At 45.5% G+C, this 18,027-nt stretch overlaps 1 protein-coding gene across 6 annotated transcripts in view; it reads left to right on the top strand.

The window, feature by feature from the left end:
• The window catches only part of PHKA2 (phosphorylase kinase regulatory subunit alpha 2), an 80,456-nt gene that overhangs the window by 39,690 nt on the left and 22,739 nt on the right, over positions 1 to 18,027 (top strand). For all 6 annotated transcript variants that reach the window (XR_013169328.1, XM_077145074.1, XM_077145075.1 and 3 more), the window contains 6 exons: positions 8,897 to 9,004; positions 11,190 to 11,268; positions 13,909 to 14,043; positions 14,696 to 14,805; positions 15,960 to 16,104; positions 16,368 to 16,446. Coding sequence is in view for 5 of the 6 variants with exons in the window: in XM_077145074.1 (XP_077001189.1) it covers positions 8,897 to 9,004; positions 11,190 to 11,268; positions 13,909 to 14,043; positions 14,696 to 14,805; positions 15,960 to 16,104; positions 16,368 to 16,446 (656 nt within the window). In the remaining variant the exon portion in view is untranslated. The remainder of the gene's footprint in view (positions 1 to 8,896; positions 9,005 to 11,189; positions 11,269 to 13,908; positions 14,044 to 14,695; positions 14,806 to 15,959; positions 16,105 to 16,367; positions 16,447 to 18,027) is intronic.

The following is an 18,027-nucleotide window of genomic DNA, read 5'->3' on the forward strand; positions in this document are numbered from 1 at the left end:
GGTTCTTTGCCTGGTGGGGTGACCCGAACCTTCATTCCTGAAGTCTCAGAGCCATTAGTGGTCCTGCCTGGATTGTGTTGTTGCAGTTTTCCATTGATTTTAATCACAGGGCATGGTAGTACTAATAGACGCCCCAGGGGATCTCCTATATTCCAAGAAAACTCTTCTTTACCTCCATTATGTAGTTGCAGTCCTACTTCCTTCTGATAGTCAGGGTCAGTTACCCCAGACAATAATGTAATCCCCTTCTTGGTGTGTTGATCCAGAGGCACAAGTAGCCCAAAGTGGCCAGGTGGCAATCTTAACTTCCAGTTCAGTGGTATCACTGTTGTTTCTCCTGGAGAAAGCACACCCCGTTTTGGAACTAAAACCTGTAGACCAGCAGAACTCAGGGTAGCAGGGACAGGAAGCAAAAATTTTCCTAGTGGATCACTAGTAGTAATAGTGAGTGGCACCACACCCATTTCCACCCCTTGGTTCCTGGACCCATGGATCCTGGCTATGGGAGAAACAGCACCATACAGCGGACGCTGATTCAGAGCATACAGCTTCCTGGAGAACATTACCCCAGCCTTTCAAGTTTTTGCCACCTAGTTGGCACCGTAATTGAGTTTTCAAAAGGCCATTCCACCATTCTATCAATCCAGCTGCTTCTGGATGATGGGGAACATGGTAAGACCAGAGAATTCCATGAGCATGTGCCCATTCCCGCACTTCATTTGCTGTGAAGTGTGCTCCTTGATCCAAAGCAATGCTATGTGGAATACCATGACGATGGATAAGGCATTCTGTAAGCCCACAGATAGTAGTTTTGGCAGAAGCATTGCGTGCAGGGAAAGCAAACCCATATCCAGAGTATGTGTCTATTCCAATTAGAACAAATCACTGCCCCTTCCATGAAGGGAGTGGTCCAATGTAATCAACCTGCCATCATGTAGCTGGCTGGTCACCTCGGGGAATGGTGCCATATCGGGGGCTGAGTGTGGGTCTCTGCTGCTGGCAGATGGGGCACTCAGCAGTGGCTGTAGCCAGGTCAGCCTTGGTGAGTGGAAGTCCATGTTGCTGAGCCCATGCATAATCTCCATCCCTACCACCATGACCACTTTGTTCATGAGCCCATTGGGCAATAACAGGAGTTGCTGGGGAAAGAGGCTGACTGGTATCCATAGAACGGGTCATCTTATCCACTTGATTATTAAAATCTTCCTCTGCTGAAGTCACCCTCTGGTGTGCATTCACATGGGACACAAATATCTTCATGTTTTTTGCCCACTCAGAAAGGTCTATCCACATACTTCTTTCCCAGACCTCTTTGTCACCAATTTTCCAATTATGGTCTTTCCAAGTCCCTGACCATCCAGCCAAACCATTAGCAACAGCCCATGAGTCAGTATACAAACGCACCTCTGGCCAGTTTTCCTTCCAAGCAAAATGAACAACCAGGTGCACTGCTCGAAGTTCTGCCCACTGGGAGGATTTCCCCTCACCACTGTCCTTCAAAGACACCCCAGAAAGGGGTTGTAATGCTGCAGCTGTCCACTTTCGGGTGGTACCTGCATATCATGCTGAACCATCTGTAAACCAGGCCCGAGTTTTCTCTTCCTCAGTCAATTCACTGTAAGGAACTCCCCAAGAGGCCATAGCTCTGGTCTGGGAAAGAGAAGGTAATGTGGCAGCAGGAGTGGAAACCATGGGCATTTGTGCCACTTCTTCATGTAACTTACTTGTGCCTTCAGGACCTGCTCTGGCTCTATCTCGTATATACCATTTCCACTTGACAATAGAGTGCTGCTGTGCGCGCCCAACTTTATGGCTTGGTGGGTCAGACAACACCCAACTCATGATAGGCAACTCAGGTCTCATGGTAACTTCGTGGCCCATGGTTAAGCGTTCAGTCTCTACTAAGGCCCAGTAGTAGGCCAAAAGCTGTTTCTCAAAAGGAGAGTAGTTATCTGCAGCAGATGGTAAGGCTTTGCTCCAAAATCCTAAGGGTCTGCGTTGTGATTCTCCTATAGGGGCCTGCCAAAGGCTCCAGACAGCATCTTTATTTGCCACTGACACTTCCAGCACCATTGGATCTGCTGGATCATACGGCCCAAGTGGCAGAGCAGCTTGCACAGCAGCCTGGACCTGTTGCAGAGCCTCCTCTTGTTCAGGTCCCCACTCAAAATTAGCAGCTTTTCTGGTCACTCGATAAATGGGCCGGAGTAGCACACCCAAATGAGGAATATGTTGTCACCAAAATCCAAAAAGACCAACTAGGCGTTGTGCCTCTTTTTTGGTTGTGGGAGGGGCCAGATGCAGCAATTTATCCTTCACCTTAGAAGGGATATCTCGACATGCCCCACACCACTGGACACCTAGAAATTTTACTGAGGTGGAAGGTCCCTGTATTTTTGTTGATTTTATCTCCATCCTCTGACACGCAAATGCCTTACCAGTGAATCTAGAGTAGTTGCTACTTCTTGCTCACTAGGTCCAATCAACATGATATCATCAATATAATGGACCAGTGTGATGTCTTGTGGGAGGAAGAAACGATCAAGGTCTCTGCGAACAAAATTATGACATAGGGCTGGAGAGTTGATATACCCCTGAGGTAGGACAATGAAAGTATATTGCTGACCTTGCCAGCTGAAAGCAAACTGTTTCTGGTGGTCCTTACTAATAGCTATTGAGAAAAAAGCATTTGCCAGATCAATAGCTGCATACCAGGTACCAGGGGATGTATTGATTTGCTCAAGCAATGATACTACAACTGGAACAGCAGCTGCAATTGGAGTTACCACCTGGTTGAGTTTACGATAATCCACTGTCATTCTCCAAGACCCATCTGTTTTCTGCACAGGCCAAATAGGAGAGTTGAATGGGGATGTGGTGGGAATCACCACCTCTGCATCTTTCAAGTCCTTAAGAGTGGCAGTAATCTCTGCAATCCCTCCAGGAATACGGTATTGCTTTTGATTTACTATTTTGCTTGGTAGGGGCAGTTCTAGTGGCTTCCACTTGGCCTTTCCCACCATAATAGCCCTCACTGCACGAGTTAGAGAACCAACGTGGGGATTCTGCCAGTTGCTCAGTATGTCTATGCCAATTATACATTCCGGAACTGGGGAAATAACTACAGGATGGGTCCGGGGGCCCACTGGACCCACTGTGAGACGGACCTGAGCTAAAACTCCATTGATCACCTGGCCTCCATAAGCCCCCACTCTGACTGGTGGTCCAGAGTGACGTTTTGGGTCCCCTGGAATTAATGTCACTTCTGAACCAGTGTCTAATAATCCCCAAAATATCTGATCATTTCCTTTTCCCCAATGCACAGTTACCCTGGTAAAAGGCCGTCAGTCTCCTTGGGGAAGACTTAGAGGAAGGTTAATAGTATAAATTTGTGGCAGTGTAACAGGTTTCTCCCCCATAGGGGCCTGGCCTCCCCTTCATTCAAGGGGCTCAGGGTCTGTAAACTGTTTCAAGTCTGGAAATTGATTAAGGGGCCGTGACTCTGTGTTTTTGTAATTCAGGTTAGACTTCTGTTCCCTTGACCTAGAACTCTTTTGTTTATACAGCTCCAACAAGAATTTAGTAGACTGCCCTTCTATTGTATTTCTAGGCACCCCATGATTTACTAGCCAATGCCACAAATCTCTGCGTGTCATATAATTTTGATGCCTCCTTTGAGTTTGTTGTCTATTATAATAGCCTCGTCTACCCTGTCTTTGGTGATTAAGTGCTGCCACCTGGCTTCTGCCAACTCGGGATCCTGTCATCCCCATTGTGTTTAAGGATTCCAGCTCAGTGACAGCAGTTCCTACAATAATATCTGACCTACAGAGAAGTGCAACCACAGAGCTCTTGAGGGATGATGGTGCTAGTCTCACAAACTTATTTCTCACTGTTCTGGTAAAAGGTGCATCCTCTGGACATTCCTGGGGTGTAAGAGCAGGCTTTGCATGATAAATCCACTCTAACATCCCAATCTCTCTAAGCCTCTGGATCCCCTCATCTACATTATACCAGGGCAGTTCTGGCATTTCAACCTCAGGTAATGTTGGCCACCTTTTGATCCATGTTTCAACCAACCACCCAAACAAGCTGTTAACACCTTTTCTAACTGCTCTAGCTATAACATTGAATGCAGAATCTCTGCTTAGTGGGCCCATATCAATAAATTCAGCCTGATCCAGCCTTATATTCCTCCCACCATTATCCCACACTCTTAAAATCCATTGCCACCCATATTCCCCTGATTTCTGTCTATATAAATTGGAAAACTCACACAGTTCTTTTGGAGTATAACGTACCTCCTCATGTGTGATACTTTGTACCTCACCTTTAGGGGCCTGTTGGGACTTTAGTCTAGTTATAGGTCTAGAAGAAATGAGGGGTGGTGGGGGTGGGTCATGAAAAGAATTAGAAATATCTTCCAAACCATTTGCTTCAGGGCTTTCATTTGCAGTTTCATCTGGTGAAACAGGAATAATAACTCTAGAGCTAATCCCTTCAGGAGGAGGTTGGGTGGCCAATTCCTCAAGGCAGGCTGGAGGTGGGGCGGCTATGTCCTCAGGGCAGACTATTACAGGGTTATCTAAAGAAGGCTCAGCATGGTCTAGGGTTTCAACCTCACCCCCAACATCATTATCAATCCATATGTCACCATCCCATTTTTCAGGGTCCCACTCCTTTCCAATCAATGCCCTCACTTTAATGGCAGACACGATGCAAGACTGAGATTTCAGTTTACGTTGTAAAGTTGCTACTCTAACAATAAGATTCTGAGTCTGATTTTCAGAGATCTCAAGTCTATGGCTACAGGAAATAAGATTTTCCTTCAGGATACTCATAGAAACCTCTACATCTTTCAGATGGCGCTTAAGCTTCTCGTTTGAAGCCTTAAGCCCATCCCTTTCACCCTTTAATGTAGACAGTGTATCTAACAACCAACCAACATCTCTATAACTCTTATTTCTACAAAACTCTGTAAAGGTGTCAAAAACATTATCCCCCAGAGTCTGGCTTCGTACAAGTGAAGCATTAGGAGAATCGAATGATGATATTTTGACTATCTCCTTTGCCAACTCAGTCCATGGATTGGGAGTGTCATTCTGATTACGGGAATCAGAGTCCTTAGTGTCTCTGAGTCCAGTCATAAAAACCCATTTTTAAGATTCTGTTCCTTAAGAACCACTCCTGGTACCAAGATGTATTAGGGTTCTCTAGAGAAACAGAATCAAAAGGGAACACTTGCAAATATAAAATTTATGAAAGTGTCTCACGTGACCGTAGGAACGCAGAGTCCAAAATCCACAGGGCAGGCTGCAAAGCCGATGACTCCGATGGATGGCCTGGATGAACTCCACAGGAGAGGCTCACCAGCCAAAGCAGGAATGAAAACCTGTCTCCTCTGAGTCCTCCTTAAAAGGCTTCCCATGATTGCATTTAGCATCACTAATTGCAGAAGACACTCCCCTTTGGCTGATTACAAATGGAATCAGCTGTGGATGTAGCTGACGTGATCATGACCTAATCCTATGAAATGTCCTCATTGCAACAGATAGGCCAGCACTTGCCCAATCAGATGAACAGGTACCACAACTTGGCCAAGTTGACACCTGTCCCTAACCATGACACTGCTCTTCAATTTTTTTGAAGAGTTTGAGCAGGATTGGTACTAATCCTGAAGGCAATCAAGAAGGAAATTCTTGATTCAAAACTTTGTCCGTCCAGTACTCTTGTTGCTTTGAAGCTTCACTTTTGCATTTGGGGGAATGAAAAGGCCTTCAGAGAGCAGTGGCTTCCCCACAATTGGCAATCTCTAGGAGATTGTAACCAGCAGAAACCTGTCAGGCAGCACCTTGGATTTAGTGGTTGAATCAGGTCCACACACACACAGACCGGGACTGTCAGGGACCTTTGAATGTATCTAGCTCTGCTCAGAGAGGCCATGGGAACTGTCAAAGCCCAGGCAGCCACTGGGCTTTCCCCTGGCACCAGATCCCAGACTCAGGACCTCCCCACAACCCCACACGGCCTCCTAATGGGTGCTTTACCTCCAGGCAGTGGAGCGTATCTGCATAGCAGGTGCTCTCACTGGGCTTCCGAAAGCAGTAGTATAGTGCACCTCCCTTTACTTTTGCATAGAAAGGAAATATTCAAGGAGTTTGGCACTTGAACTTTATTCCTTTTGGCATCATCTCATCTATAAGGAACTATTGTGAATTAGATAATTGAATCAATTAAACCAATGAGAAATTCAAAGAAAGGAGCTGAGTTTCTCTGAGAAATAGAATAATGTTACTAGGAGCAGTTCATCCTTTTGAATTTATAGCAGCCTAGGCAGCCAAGCTGGTTCACAACAGGACTTACTGAGCTGTCCCTCAAGGTCACTGTATTGTTCTGGTGGTCTCACTCAGCCCTGCCAACTTGGACTCTTCACCCTGGGCTCCAGAATCTCGATGGGCTCCCTACAAGGTCTCTCAGAACTGATTTTGTTCCAGAGTCAAGGGCACAACTTTGGAAAAGAAATGGTTGCCCCTCACTATACAGATCAGGTCACAGAACCTGCAAGTGTATTTCCCTCTACATGTCACATACCTAGACTTCCTGCAAATGCATTCAATTTACATTATGGGATGTGTATGTGTTGGTGGAGGATGGGCTGATGGGCTGATGGGAGGGTAGGGGAGTCACTTTTAAGTAACTTCTTTCTTTCTTGAGGTTGCTCCTTTTCTGGGATTGAGGCATTTAGCAAAACAAAATTAGTAATCAGAGGTTGTTTGGGACCTGAAAGCAGAGCAAAGGAAAATAGATTACTTCAGGGGCATTTTACCTATTTTTATGGTAGAGGAATAAACATCCCTTTTCTACTAAAAAGTACATTTTAGTGACTATCACGAGTGTCAGGTGTTTCTTTCTGTTGGACGATGCTGGACACACATTTAAAATGTTCTACAACTTTCTTACTTCTGAACTTCACTCTGACCTTTGGGTTTCTGTGTGACATTGCAACATCCACCTCCTTCTGCACCCTGTTTATGTGTGTGTGCCAGGCACTGATGTCGGACACTTTTATGTTGACCACATTTTGCATTGGCTGCTTCCAAATGACAGCTGGGGATATTCATTCATCATATCAGTAGCATGTGGAGACCATTCAGGGGATTCCTACAGATAGTGCCACCACCTTTGTACAAGTCAGAAAAGGGGCCTTGTCCTCAGACTGGCCACAGTCCCGAGCCAGGGCATACAGCTTACGTTTAAGCCTCATTCCTTTGTTCTGCAGGGCATGCGTGTGTAGGGCATCACCATATACAGCCCCCTTCCTTTACTTCTTGCTCTGCCAGACTGCTTGAGGCTAACAAAAGTATGTCACACAGGCAGATGTAGAGCCACTATGCTGTACCAAGGCCCCAGGCAAGGAGCTGAGACCTACAGGTGGTTACCTCGCCATTGCTACCTCAGCAAGCTTGCTGTCTGGTGGGGCAAAGAGGGTCTTGGAGGGGCTAGTCGGGGAGGTGGAGGCAGACCGGAGCAGTGGTGGCAAGGGTCTGGTGCATTTGAGGACCCCATTTGGTTTGGAAGGATGGAAGTGGAGAGAGGAGGGCAGAAAGATGCTTCCAGAGGGAGGCAGGTGCTGCTGAGGTGGGTGGGATGAGGGCAGGAGGCCATCTTTGGGCCTAGACAACTTGTTTGCCTTCTGTTCTTTGCATCTAATATTTTTCAGTCTTGATCTTTGCTGTCTTTCTTGACATTGATTATTTTTTCAAATAGCCTTAATGTGGTGTCCGATTGTGAAAGTAATCCTGTGTACTACAAAACTTCTAGGAACTATGTAAAGAAGAAAATGAAGATTTATCTCTAATCTTTCATTTTGGAGAATCTCCTTTCACACTATATCCTGTTCGATAATTTGATTACTAGTGAGGCTTAATTCTGTTTAATTTACACATGTTAAGCTTTTTACAATGTTTACTATTACTGTAAATTATTAAAAATTTGCTTCAGATATACATAATATCAGTTACCATGTAATTTTCCCCTTTGGAAAGGGATAAGTGTTTTCCATTTCCTTCTGTTGAGTTATGTTTTCTGAAGGAAAAAAGTGGCCACTAACATTTCCCCCAACCCATATTATAAAGATGCAAAAGTTAGAGTGGAGTTTAGAGGAGAGGAGTTGCAGACTAACTTTTTTTTTTTTTTTTTTTACATGGGCAGGCACCGGGAATCGAACCCGGGTCCTTGGGCTTGGCAGGCAAGCATTCTTACCTGCTGAGCCACCATGGCCTGCCCTGCAGACTAACTTTTACAATGTGTAGCCAGCACTATCCATCAAAAAGAAAACTATAGCGTATTTTGGTGAGACTGATCCAGTTTATGGAGGCCCAAAAGGAGGATCACTGATCTAGCAGTCCAGTTGTTTCTCCTCGGCAAATAGTGCCACCTCCTGGTGGCAAGAAGAAACCAGCGTTAGCACCCTGAAGAGGCACTGCTACTCCTTTGGGCTGATGTTTTAGATTGTTTTACCCACAGTACATCCAAATGTGTAAACATGAGTTGGGAAACATCTTATTGCCCCGAGCTTGCACAAAGAAGGCAGGCCAGACTTTCAGTGCCTGTTTCTGTGGTTCTGGCCACTAGGATGCTTGTAGGAAGAGCCCTGGCCTGGAACTGGGTCTTGATTAGAGTTCACCGTCTACCACTTAGAACTGTAGTCCCCAGGCACTCCAGGTCTTAACCTTCTGGGCCTCCAGGCCACTGTTTCCACTCTCAAAGGATCAAAGGAGAGATGATGTATTTGGTACCATTTTATAAATTCTCAATGCATTTCCCAACATAAGATACCTTTGGTCTTTTTATTCCTTGACATACTGCCTTCTTTTGATTTTTCTCTCTTGGCCAGGTTGATGAAGAGTATAAGAATCCTCACACAGTGGACAGAATTCCTTTGGGGAAGCTGCCCCATCTGTGGGGTCAATCCTTGTACATCCTTAGCTCGCTGTTGGCAGAGGTAAGGAGGCATGGTATCTTCTCAGTCTGGGTGCAGGGAATCTGGAAGAGCACAGGGTTTCTCCACCAGGTCTGGCTTTAGAGCCAACTGGACTATGTTGGCCCCGAGGCTTACTCCTGGACTTGTATGTTCATAATTTATACGAATCCGTCTCTGTTCCAGCTTCATGCCAAGTACTTTCTATCCCCCTGCTGCCAGCATTCCTGGTGTGTGGCTAGAACTTGTTCGTTGATGCCACAGGAGGCTGGAAGCTTCTGGGCTGGCCCAGTTCAGGATATCCGTGGAAAATTCCAGATTCAGGATACTATTAGATCTGAGCTATTCCCTGTCATAGTCTTAGGCACACAGGTCTCCCTAAATGAATAGGCAGCAGGCAGGTTTTTCTGTGGTCAATTTGGTTCTCAGGTGTTCCCTCATACAACCCACAACTCCCCTTAAACCCCACAGAAGGTCTATAGCCACTGACTCATGCTTTTTTGTGAAGCATTTATTTGCCCCCAGGCTTAAACTTTTAAAACGTGAATGCTTTTGAGCCATCTAAAAGCCCAATCCTGCTATCCTAAGTGTGGGTGAGTTTATCAGATGGGTTTAGCCTTTACTGGGGGCACCTGCCCAGATGAGCACTCTGGAACCCTGGGGAGGGCTGTTGGGAAAAGAGCCCACAGCCTTTAAAGCTGGCCTGGTCTTGTGTTGCCTGCCAGGCTCTAGAAACAGGGGAGGAAGTGGTAGACAGACTACCACCAGGTTCTCAGTATATAAAAGAAGATCAAAGGTAGAGCTAGCATCAGGGAAGCAGCCTTGAGGAGCTGTAGTTGCCAAGGTGGAGCGATTATTTCTTGGGCATGTGTAGTCTCCACTTTCATGGCCATGTCCTTGTGGGTAAGGACCATGTCTTACACTTTTGTCTTTATTAGTTTGGAAAGCATGTCTGTCACCTTTGGGAAGCCAAGGCTGCCTCTGACTAGCTCTGTGACTTCTAGCAAGTCACTTAACCTCTCTGGGCCTGTTTTCTCGACTTTGAAGTGAAGAGGTCAGACCTGATCATTTCTTTGCTACCTTTCAACTGTGTGTCCATATCCATGAGATGGGAAAATAATCAGCTGTTTCAGTTTACTAAAGCTGTTGGAATGCAATATACTAGGAATGGGTTGGCTTTTTCAAAAGGGATTTATTAGGTTCTACAGTTCTAAGGCCATAAAAATGTCCAGATTTATAGGCATCAACAAGAGGATGCCCTCACTGAAGAAAGGCCAATGGCATCCGGGGTTCCTCTGTCACATGGGAAGGCACATGGTAATGTCTGCTGGTCCTTTTCTCCTGGGTTGGTTTTAAAATGGCTCTCTCAGCTCCTGTGGATCCTTCTGGCTTCTCCTGGGGTGTTTTCTTTCTCTTAGCTTCTCAGCTCTGAGCTCTCTCCAAAAATGTCTCTCCCTTAAAGGACTACAGCAAGAGGATTAAGGACCCACCTTGAATGGGTGGGTCATATCTCCCATGGAAGTAACCTAATCAAAAGATCTCACCCAGCAATAGGTCTGCCCCTACAAGATTGGATTAAAAGAACATAGGCTTTTCTGGCCTATGGTCCGATTTAAACCAGCACACCTGCCTCCCATTTCCTCTGCTCTAACGTAAAGTCCTTAGTCTGGGCCCAGCTTTGGGTCCAGTTCCTCCCACAATGCTTTGTCCCTTCTCGTGGTGCTCAAGATCATTTATAGAAGCTGCCAGGAAATCCATATTCAACCAAAGGGCACCCTTTACAAGCAGGCAGGGGCGCTTAGTGTTTCAGAACCGTCAACCTGGGCCTAGTCCTGCCTTGTGGTCATTACCTCCGTTTCCCCATCTGTAAAACTATGATGACAGTAGCAGCCTCCCCATTTTGTAGTTAGGAGGCCTAACTGAGACAGGACACATAAAAGGGCTCAGGAAGTATTAGTCACCATGACTAATACACTCACAAGATGCTGGAGTCTTTTACTAGCCTGCAGGTCCAGGGGCCACGAATATAATATATATTTATCAGTGGCAGTTTGAACTCTGTAACAGAGACAATAGGGAATTCACTGGAAAAATCTAAAGGAGTAAAATGCATGTTTTGAGCTCCAGAATATTTCATTTTCACACTTAGATTTCAGGTGAAATTTTAGTGTGTCAATATTTCACAATGTTAATACTCCTCTTTCCATAGGGCTTCCTTGCCACTGGAGAAATTGATCCCTTAAACAGAAGATTTTCCACTTCAGTCAAGCCTGATGTTGTAGTACAAGGTCTGTGAATGTGTTTACTATTCATATTTAACTTTGCAAAACAATTCAGATTGTTCCCTAGTTTCTTAACTGAATTTTTTTAAAGTGTATATATGCTTTCCTATGCAGCAGTTCTGTGAAATCCCTTATATAACTCAGTAGCTCCCAAAGGCAACAATATTCTTCCCAACCACTCATTGAATTTCTACAAAGCAATTGTTTTCTTAACTCTAAACCTTGATTGCATCTGGGACACAAGCAACTCATTGATCCTTGTTTTTTATAACTATTGTTCTTTGAAAAATAGAACATGACCCTGGTGAAAACTCAGAACACAAATGAGGGTTCATTCACTCCTCCCTTTGAGTTCTGCCTCCTTTACAGAGCTCCAGGCCCATGTGTTCACCTGCCTGTGCCTGCCCACCCTCCCTTCCAGCCAGCTCCTCTTCCACACAGGTGGACGAACAGCCTGAGTTCTGCTGCGGCTCTGGCTCCACCAAGCCATGGGACTTGCCCTCTCTGGGCCTTGTTGGTATTTGCTGAATGGGGAGCTCCACATCCTCCTTGCAGCCTTATTTTGAGGATTAAATGGGACTGAGATGGGGAAATCCTGGAGCAGGCCTGGCCCTTGTTGCGCGCCCCGACTAGTCAATTCCTCTTCTCACTCTTCCTCTCACCAAGATCCTCCAGGGAAGCTCTGTAACATTTTGCATGACTCCTAGGGCACTGACATGGCATATTCGATCATTGCATGCTGTGTATCTACCTTATTTCTTCTAAATTAGACATAATTTCTTAAGGACAAGGCCCATATAATTTTTGTAGCTTCTATGTCGATTGACATACACACTCAGTATGTTACCAGACAGTGTTGAGGGCCACTGACTTATTTCGCAGTGCATGCCCATGACAGCAAGACACTCCACAGGTCGTTACCCGGTCAGTACTGTGTGCCAGGCCCTACACCAGGCTTGCCTACCCGTGGCTCCATTCTGATTAGGTGAAAATTGTGATTATTATTATCACCCCTTCTCATGCATGAGGCTTAGAGGGTAACTAATTTACTGAAGGACCCCCAAGTGATGGCTGGAGGTGTGAACCCATTTCTGCCTTCCAGACAGACTGATGACAGCCTGACCACACAGTCCATGTGCTGAACCAAAGCTTGTGCTGCCAGTTGACCCTCTAAAAGACCCTTTTCAAACTGCAGTCTGGGACCTGGTGATGGGCCCTGACCAGCATTTCATAAACTACCATATAATAGAACAGAACAGAAATCATCAGAGGGTCTGATATGTAGGAAGGGTGAGTGCAGTTGCCGAAACTTGTCTATTTATGGCTCTCTTAGAGCGTGGGCCTCTTTCAAAGCCTCTACTCTAGAAGAGTAACTTCTGTATGGAGCGTAATCACTGTGTTGGTTTTGATAAATGTGAATTTCCGCATGTGATTGGAAGCCTCAGAAGAGACAGATGTTAAGAGAAGCCACCCACCCAGCCCTGCCTCTTGGCTCGGGACCTGGAGATTAGGGGCCAGTCCCTGTTCAACCATAACTGGCCATTGAAGCATGCAGTGTTTTACCCACAGGTCCTATGGTGATGATCAGATGAGAGAAGGGATACTAAAATGCTCTGAAAAGAATCACATGCTGTGTAAATAGAAGGAGACAACATTCAGGCCTCGATGGCATTTGTGTGGATCATGCTGGAAACCCAGGCTACCATAACAGGAATTGAGGCTCTTTCCTCTGGCCCGAGCGCTGTCCTGGCCCCTCCAGTTCTCAGCAGGCTCTCTGCTGAAGCTGAACACCACACTAACCCCTCTGTGGCCAGTGCTCCCTTTTCTCCAGGGCCCGCTGCAGGACTCCATCACTCTGCCAGAGCACTGTCCCTTCTCAAAAAGGCCAGAAGGACTGGTACAGAGGTATAGCCTGTTTATCCCTGCTGTGGCCTCCAAGTGGGGCCACTAACCTCCCAGGCCCTCTGAGCTCCCTACCTGTTGCAGAACCAGATGCTCAGCCTCATCCACCAGAGCTGGGCCCTAGCCAGTCCAGGGTAGTGCAGAACTGGCCTTGTGGTTCCGGGTGGGCCATGCTGCCTGCCACCAACATCCCCATTAGCAGGCCTACTTGTCTTTCTCTCAAGAGGGAAGACCCCCCTCCAAAAAAAAGCATCCCCTTGCAGCAGACTCCATCCATATTGTTCTTCCTGTCTCCGTCCTTTGTGAGCAGGGCACAGACTTTTCCTGGCATCTCCTGAACGGAGCTGTTACCCCTCCTAACCTGAGGGCCCGTCTATGTTACGTGAAGAGAACACAAGACAGGTTTAGAATAAGTGCAGACCCAAAGGGAGGCAAGACATCATTTGACATGGGGTAATTTGGCTTGGGACCTGTGGAAGGTAATTTCTACAAGTTTCTTGTGGGATTCTAGTATGTGCACATGGAGGGCCCTTGATCAATATGTAGCATGGGTGCTGAGGGGAGAGGATGAGGAACTAGGAAGGACAGCACCAGGATGAGTGCTATTATTTTCAAACCTGACCAGTGCATGGGAGAACAGACTAGTGTGTGTATCACAGGCAGGAAGAAGAGAGAGCAATAAAGCATATCGGTGAAAGACAAGAGTCACAATCTAATGCAGATTCTCTCTCCATCTTGTTGCAGTTACTGTTTTGGCAGAAAACAAACGCATTAAGGAGTTGTTGAGGAAACACGGGATAAACATTCAAAGTATTGCTGATATCCATCCAATTCGAGTCCAACCAGGGCGGATTCTTAGTCACATCTATGCCAAGCTTGGTATGTTTGGGGAAATAACAGGGCATTTTTGGTGAGAGAGAACTTGGTTCTAGGGTTTGAGTCTGGGGGGAGATCAGGATGTGTGTAAATTTTAAAGAATTGGATAGAACACCAAAGCAGGTAGTTTCACCACTTCGGGCATGAAGAGGGATGGGTAAACTAACATGTTCTTCTCACATCTGATCAGTACATGGTGCCGTGGTTAACCAGATCTGTTGCAAAATAAAGAGCTCAATTTTGAAAATGCACAACTGAGACAGCCATTTGTGTCTTTATAACATGTCCAATTGTTATCTATAGTATCAGAAAATGCTCATTTACCTATTAAAAATGGGAAGACACACTCTTTATCTTAAAAAAAAATCTGTTTAGGATTGTGGCTCAATGATAAATAAATTAAACATTAATAAAGGCCTTCCATGTGGATGTTGGACCAGGTACCATTCACATATGTGCATGGAAAGAATGGGCATGGGATTTGTTTATTTTTGTTTAGCATAGTCTCCATTTTAAAGCAGGACTATGAAATGAGAAAAACCCGGACTCCAAAGTGGGTCGTCTGACATAAAAATAACCCCAACCTTAGCCTGAGTCTCTGGATTTGTTGTTACCAGATTTGCTCTAACTCCAATTTCTCTTGTTTTTCAAATAGGACGGAATAAGAACATGAAGTTGAGTGGGCGACCATATCGGCACATTGGTGTCCTTGGAACATCTAAACTATATGTGATTAGGAACCAAATCTTTACTTTTACACCCCAGGTGAGAGTCGCTGGCCAGCAACAAATCAACAAGCATTCATCCTTTGGTTAAACTATCTTTTCTGTCCGGTGGGGTTTTCTCCTTTGAATGTGACAGAATTTTGCATGTTTAGTAGAGACATATAAGATAAGATATCCTCAGAGCTCAATAAATGTTTGTTAACTTGAATCGAGGGTGCCATCAGTTCCAGGCAAGAGTATTTGTGAAATCCACACAGCTTTACAAATTTCTTAGTGATGTGGCTCCTGACCTGCAGCCCTTGTGCCCCCAATTGCAATACTCCCACATCTTTCTATGGGCTGTTGTCTTACCCTCTGTGTAGCACACAGCTGAACTGTTTTTCAGGCCTCAACCCCCATACAGGAATACTGAATACACGCTTAGCCTTCTGATTATGGAGCTTTCCTTTAAGTTTTTGTTCCCAAGATCGTTAGTCCCGTGAAGTACACACCCAACACTTTCCTTTCATGTGGGCAGCCAGAAAGACAAATGGCAGGCTTGCACTTTCAATGTGGGGCGCAGTCTCCACTTAACCTGGGCACCTGATTGTCTGTGGGGTCTTGGGTCGGTAGCCCTAGGTTGTTCTTTTTCATCTTCATCCATGCTTCTCACTTCACTTGTGAGTTATATCCCTTGTTAAGGAGCTTCAGTCCTGCAGCGGTGCGTGGACTTGTCCAGGGGCCAAGAGAACAATTTGAGTTTCATCGACATCAGGCCACAGTCCCTTTAGTTCGCATTAAAAACGTCTTCGGGCAGGTATAACACTGTCTCTACATCTTACCTGCTCTCTTGCTTCAAAATCATTTCCAAACCTAGCAGCCCTGGAAAGAGTAGGAATTAAGGAGTTATTGATTTGCTTTCAGAGACAGTGGTGTCAGAAAAGGTGCTTAAATCCCCTTCTGAGTAGCTGAAAATAAATCTAGGAACACGCCTTTCCCTTCCTCACTAATGAAGCGCTAGCTCCTCAGCCCATGACAGATTGATTGGTCTGATGGGGAGGACAGCAGCCCCATGGTCAAGCTGAAGGATTAGAGCCAGGACTGAGCCTTTTACCTGACACAAAATACAAGGATTTGTGTTGCCACTGATGACAGCTTATGCTGTCTCAAGAAAAAGGAAGGCTGGCCTTTTACCTGTTCTGTTTTTACTTTCAGTTCACTGACCAGCATCACTTTTACCTGGCCCTGGACAACGAGATGATCGTGGAGATGCTGAGGATTGAGCTGGCCTACCTGTGTACCTGCTGGCGGATGACGGGCAGACCCACGCTCACCTTCCCCATCACCCACACCATGCTCAGTAACTTCGGGAATTTGATCTGGCTGATTCATGCCCCACTGTTGATTTGGGCCCTTTCCAAAGTTTTAATGTGGCTCCCATGGAAAGAGCTAAGTACTGGAGGAGGTTCTTAGAATTCCGGTTCTTATCTCAGAAGTCTTCTGTGCCATAAGTGTATTAATTAGACTGTGCTCATTAAAACATTTAGGTTCATGCCCCCCCTAAAAACTGATTGCCAGATTAAGGAAGCCAACTCATTGTTGTTGTTTTTTTTCTCCCCTCAGCAAATGATGGCTCAGACATTCATTCTGCAGTTCTTTCCACAATTAGAAAGCTAGAGGATGGATATTTTGGAGGAGCCAGGTAATTTGTGATTTTTTAAAAAAGTAAAAATAACATTGACCATATTTTAGAAGTCTTCTGCTGCCTTTTCCAATCTTTCATATTAATTGTTGAACATAGAAACGTGGAATTCTAGAGTAAAAAGGAAGTTAATTTCTGAAACCTACAACCTCCAAATGGGTCCCTGGACCAGATAAGTCCTGAAATGCAGAGGCCCAGCCTCTCCAGAACATCAGCTAGTTCCATCCCCCTATCCTGTATTGTCAACAGCCCCTTCCAACTTGAAAAAGTTAGAATGGGCATAGCCCAAATATCCCTAAAGAGTGGGAGAAAGGTCAAAGGTGATGGTGGAGTTGCACAGAGAAGATAGGGTTTAACAAATGAGTATGAGTGCTGAATCATTATATTGATATTTCTTTTAGTCTCCAGTATCTTAGAGCAGCTAGAAGTAAAAACCTGAAATTGTGGAATTGTAACCCATACCAAACTCCGAAATCTGTTCTACAACTAATTGTGCTGTGCTTTGAAATTTATCGCTTTTCTGTATATATGTTATGTTTCACAAAAAAGAAAAAAGTCAATTGTGATGATAAATGCACAGCTATATGATGATATTGCGAACTATTGATTGTACACTTTGGGTGATTGCATGATATATGAATATAAAATTTATATCAATAAAAATAAATAATTTTTTAAAATTAACATTTATCTAATCCAGTACCCATATGAAACTTGAATCATCTCTAAAATAGCATTTGGGGAAGGGGATGTTTGTTTTACTTTTATGGGTGCCAGAAGGCCTTGACATAGAGGGGTGAGCATACCAAGTCTCTGAAATGGCAGTCTCCTTGGAATATATCAGCATGATTACAGTGCATGTTTTTTATTAAAAGGCATGGAAGAAAACATCCAGTGCCTGGGATATAGGGGCTCAATAAGTGCTAGTTGAATTGAGTGTGTTATTACCTTAAGAATAATTCATTAAACTTCACAAATTCTGTACTGGCCCTGAGAACAGAGCATTTGAATCAGCCTCCACAGACCATTATCCCCTGACCCTTGGTGGAGTGCGATCCATTCCGGTGGGCAGGCTATCCCTTCCTACCTCAGGGTGCGGCGGAAACACCCAGGTGTGATGGCTAGACAATGAACGACAGGAGGCTCTCCTTCCAGGGAGACCCCTTCCAATTTTGAACCTTCTGTCACAAGGCAGAACTCTCCTGTGTGGTCCCTAGGTGCTGGTCTCTGTCCCATCCCTCAGGACCTGTAAGGGTCCCGTATCAACTTCGCCATGCAGCCTGGCCTTTCCCTGGCTCAGCAGGGTTTGCTTGGTCCTCAGTGTAATACCGATTGCTCAAAGGGTTTGGCAGTTGAAGTTACCCCTTCTTCTCACATCCTCCCTCTCCAGGGAACCCACTGCCACTGGAAAGCCACAGGACTTTTACCTCTGGACTCAGCTGCCTTTATAAAGCCAGGTGTCCCAGCCTCTGCCCACATTGCTGGCTGAGGGGCTTTCCTGTAGCCGTTACGGGTCCTCACTCCCAGCCCCTCCCGGCCTCTCTCGGGAGTGTAGGTGGCACTGTCCCCAGCATTTTTCCG

This window comes from Tamandua tetradactyla, chromosome X (assembly GCF_023851605.1).
Source record: "Tamandua tetradactyla isolate mTamTet1 chromosome X, mTamTet1.pri, whole genome shotgun sequence".
Taxonomy (NCBI): Eukaryota; Metazoa; Chordata; class Mammalia; order Pilosa; family Myrmecophagidae; genus Tamandua; species Tamandua tetradactyla.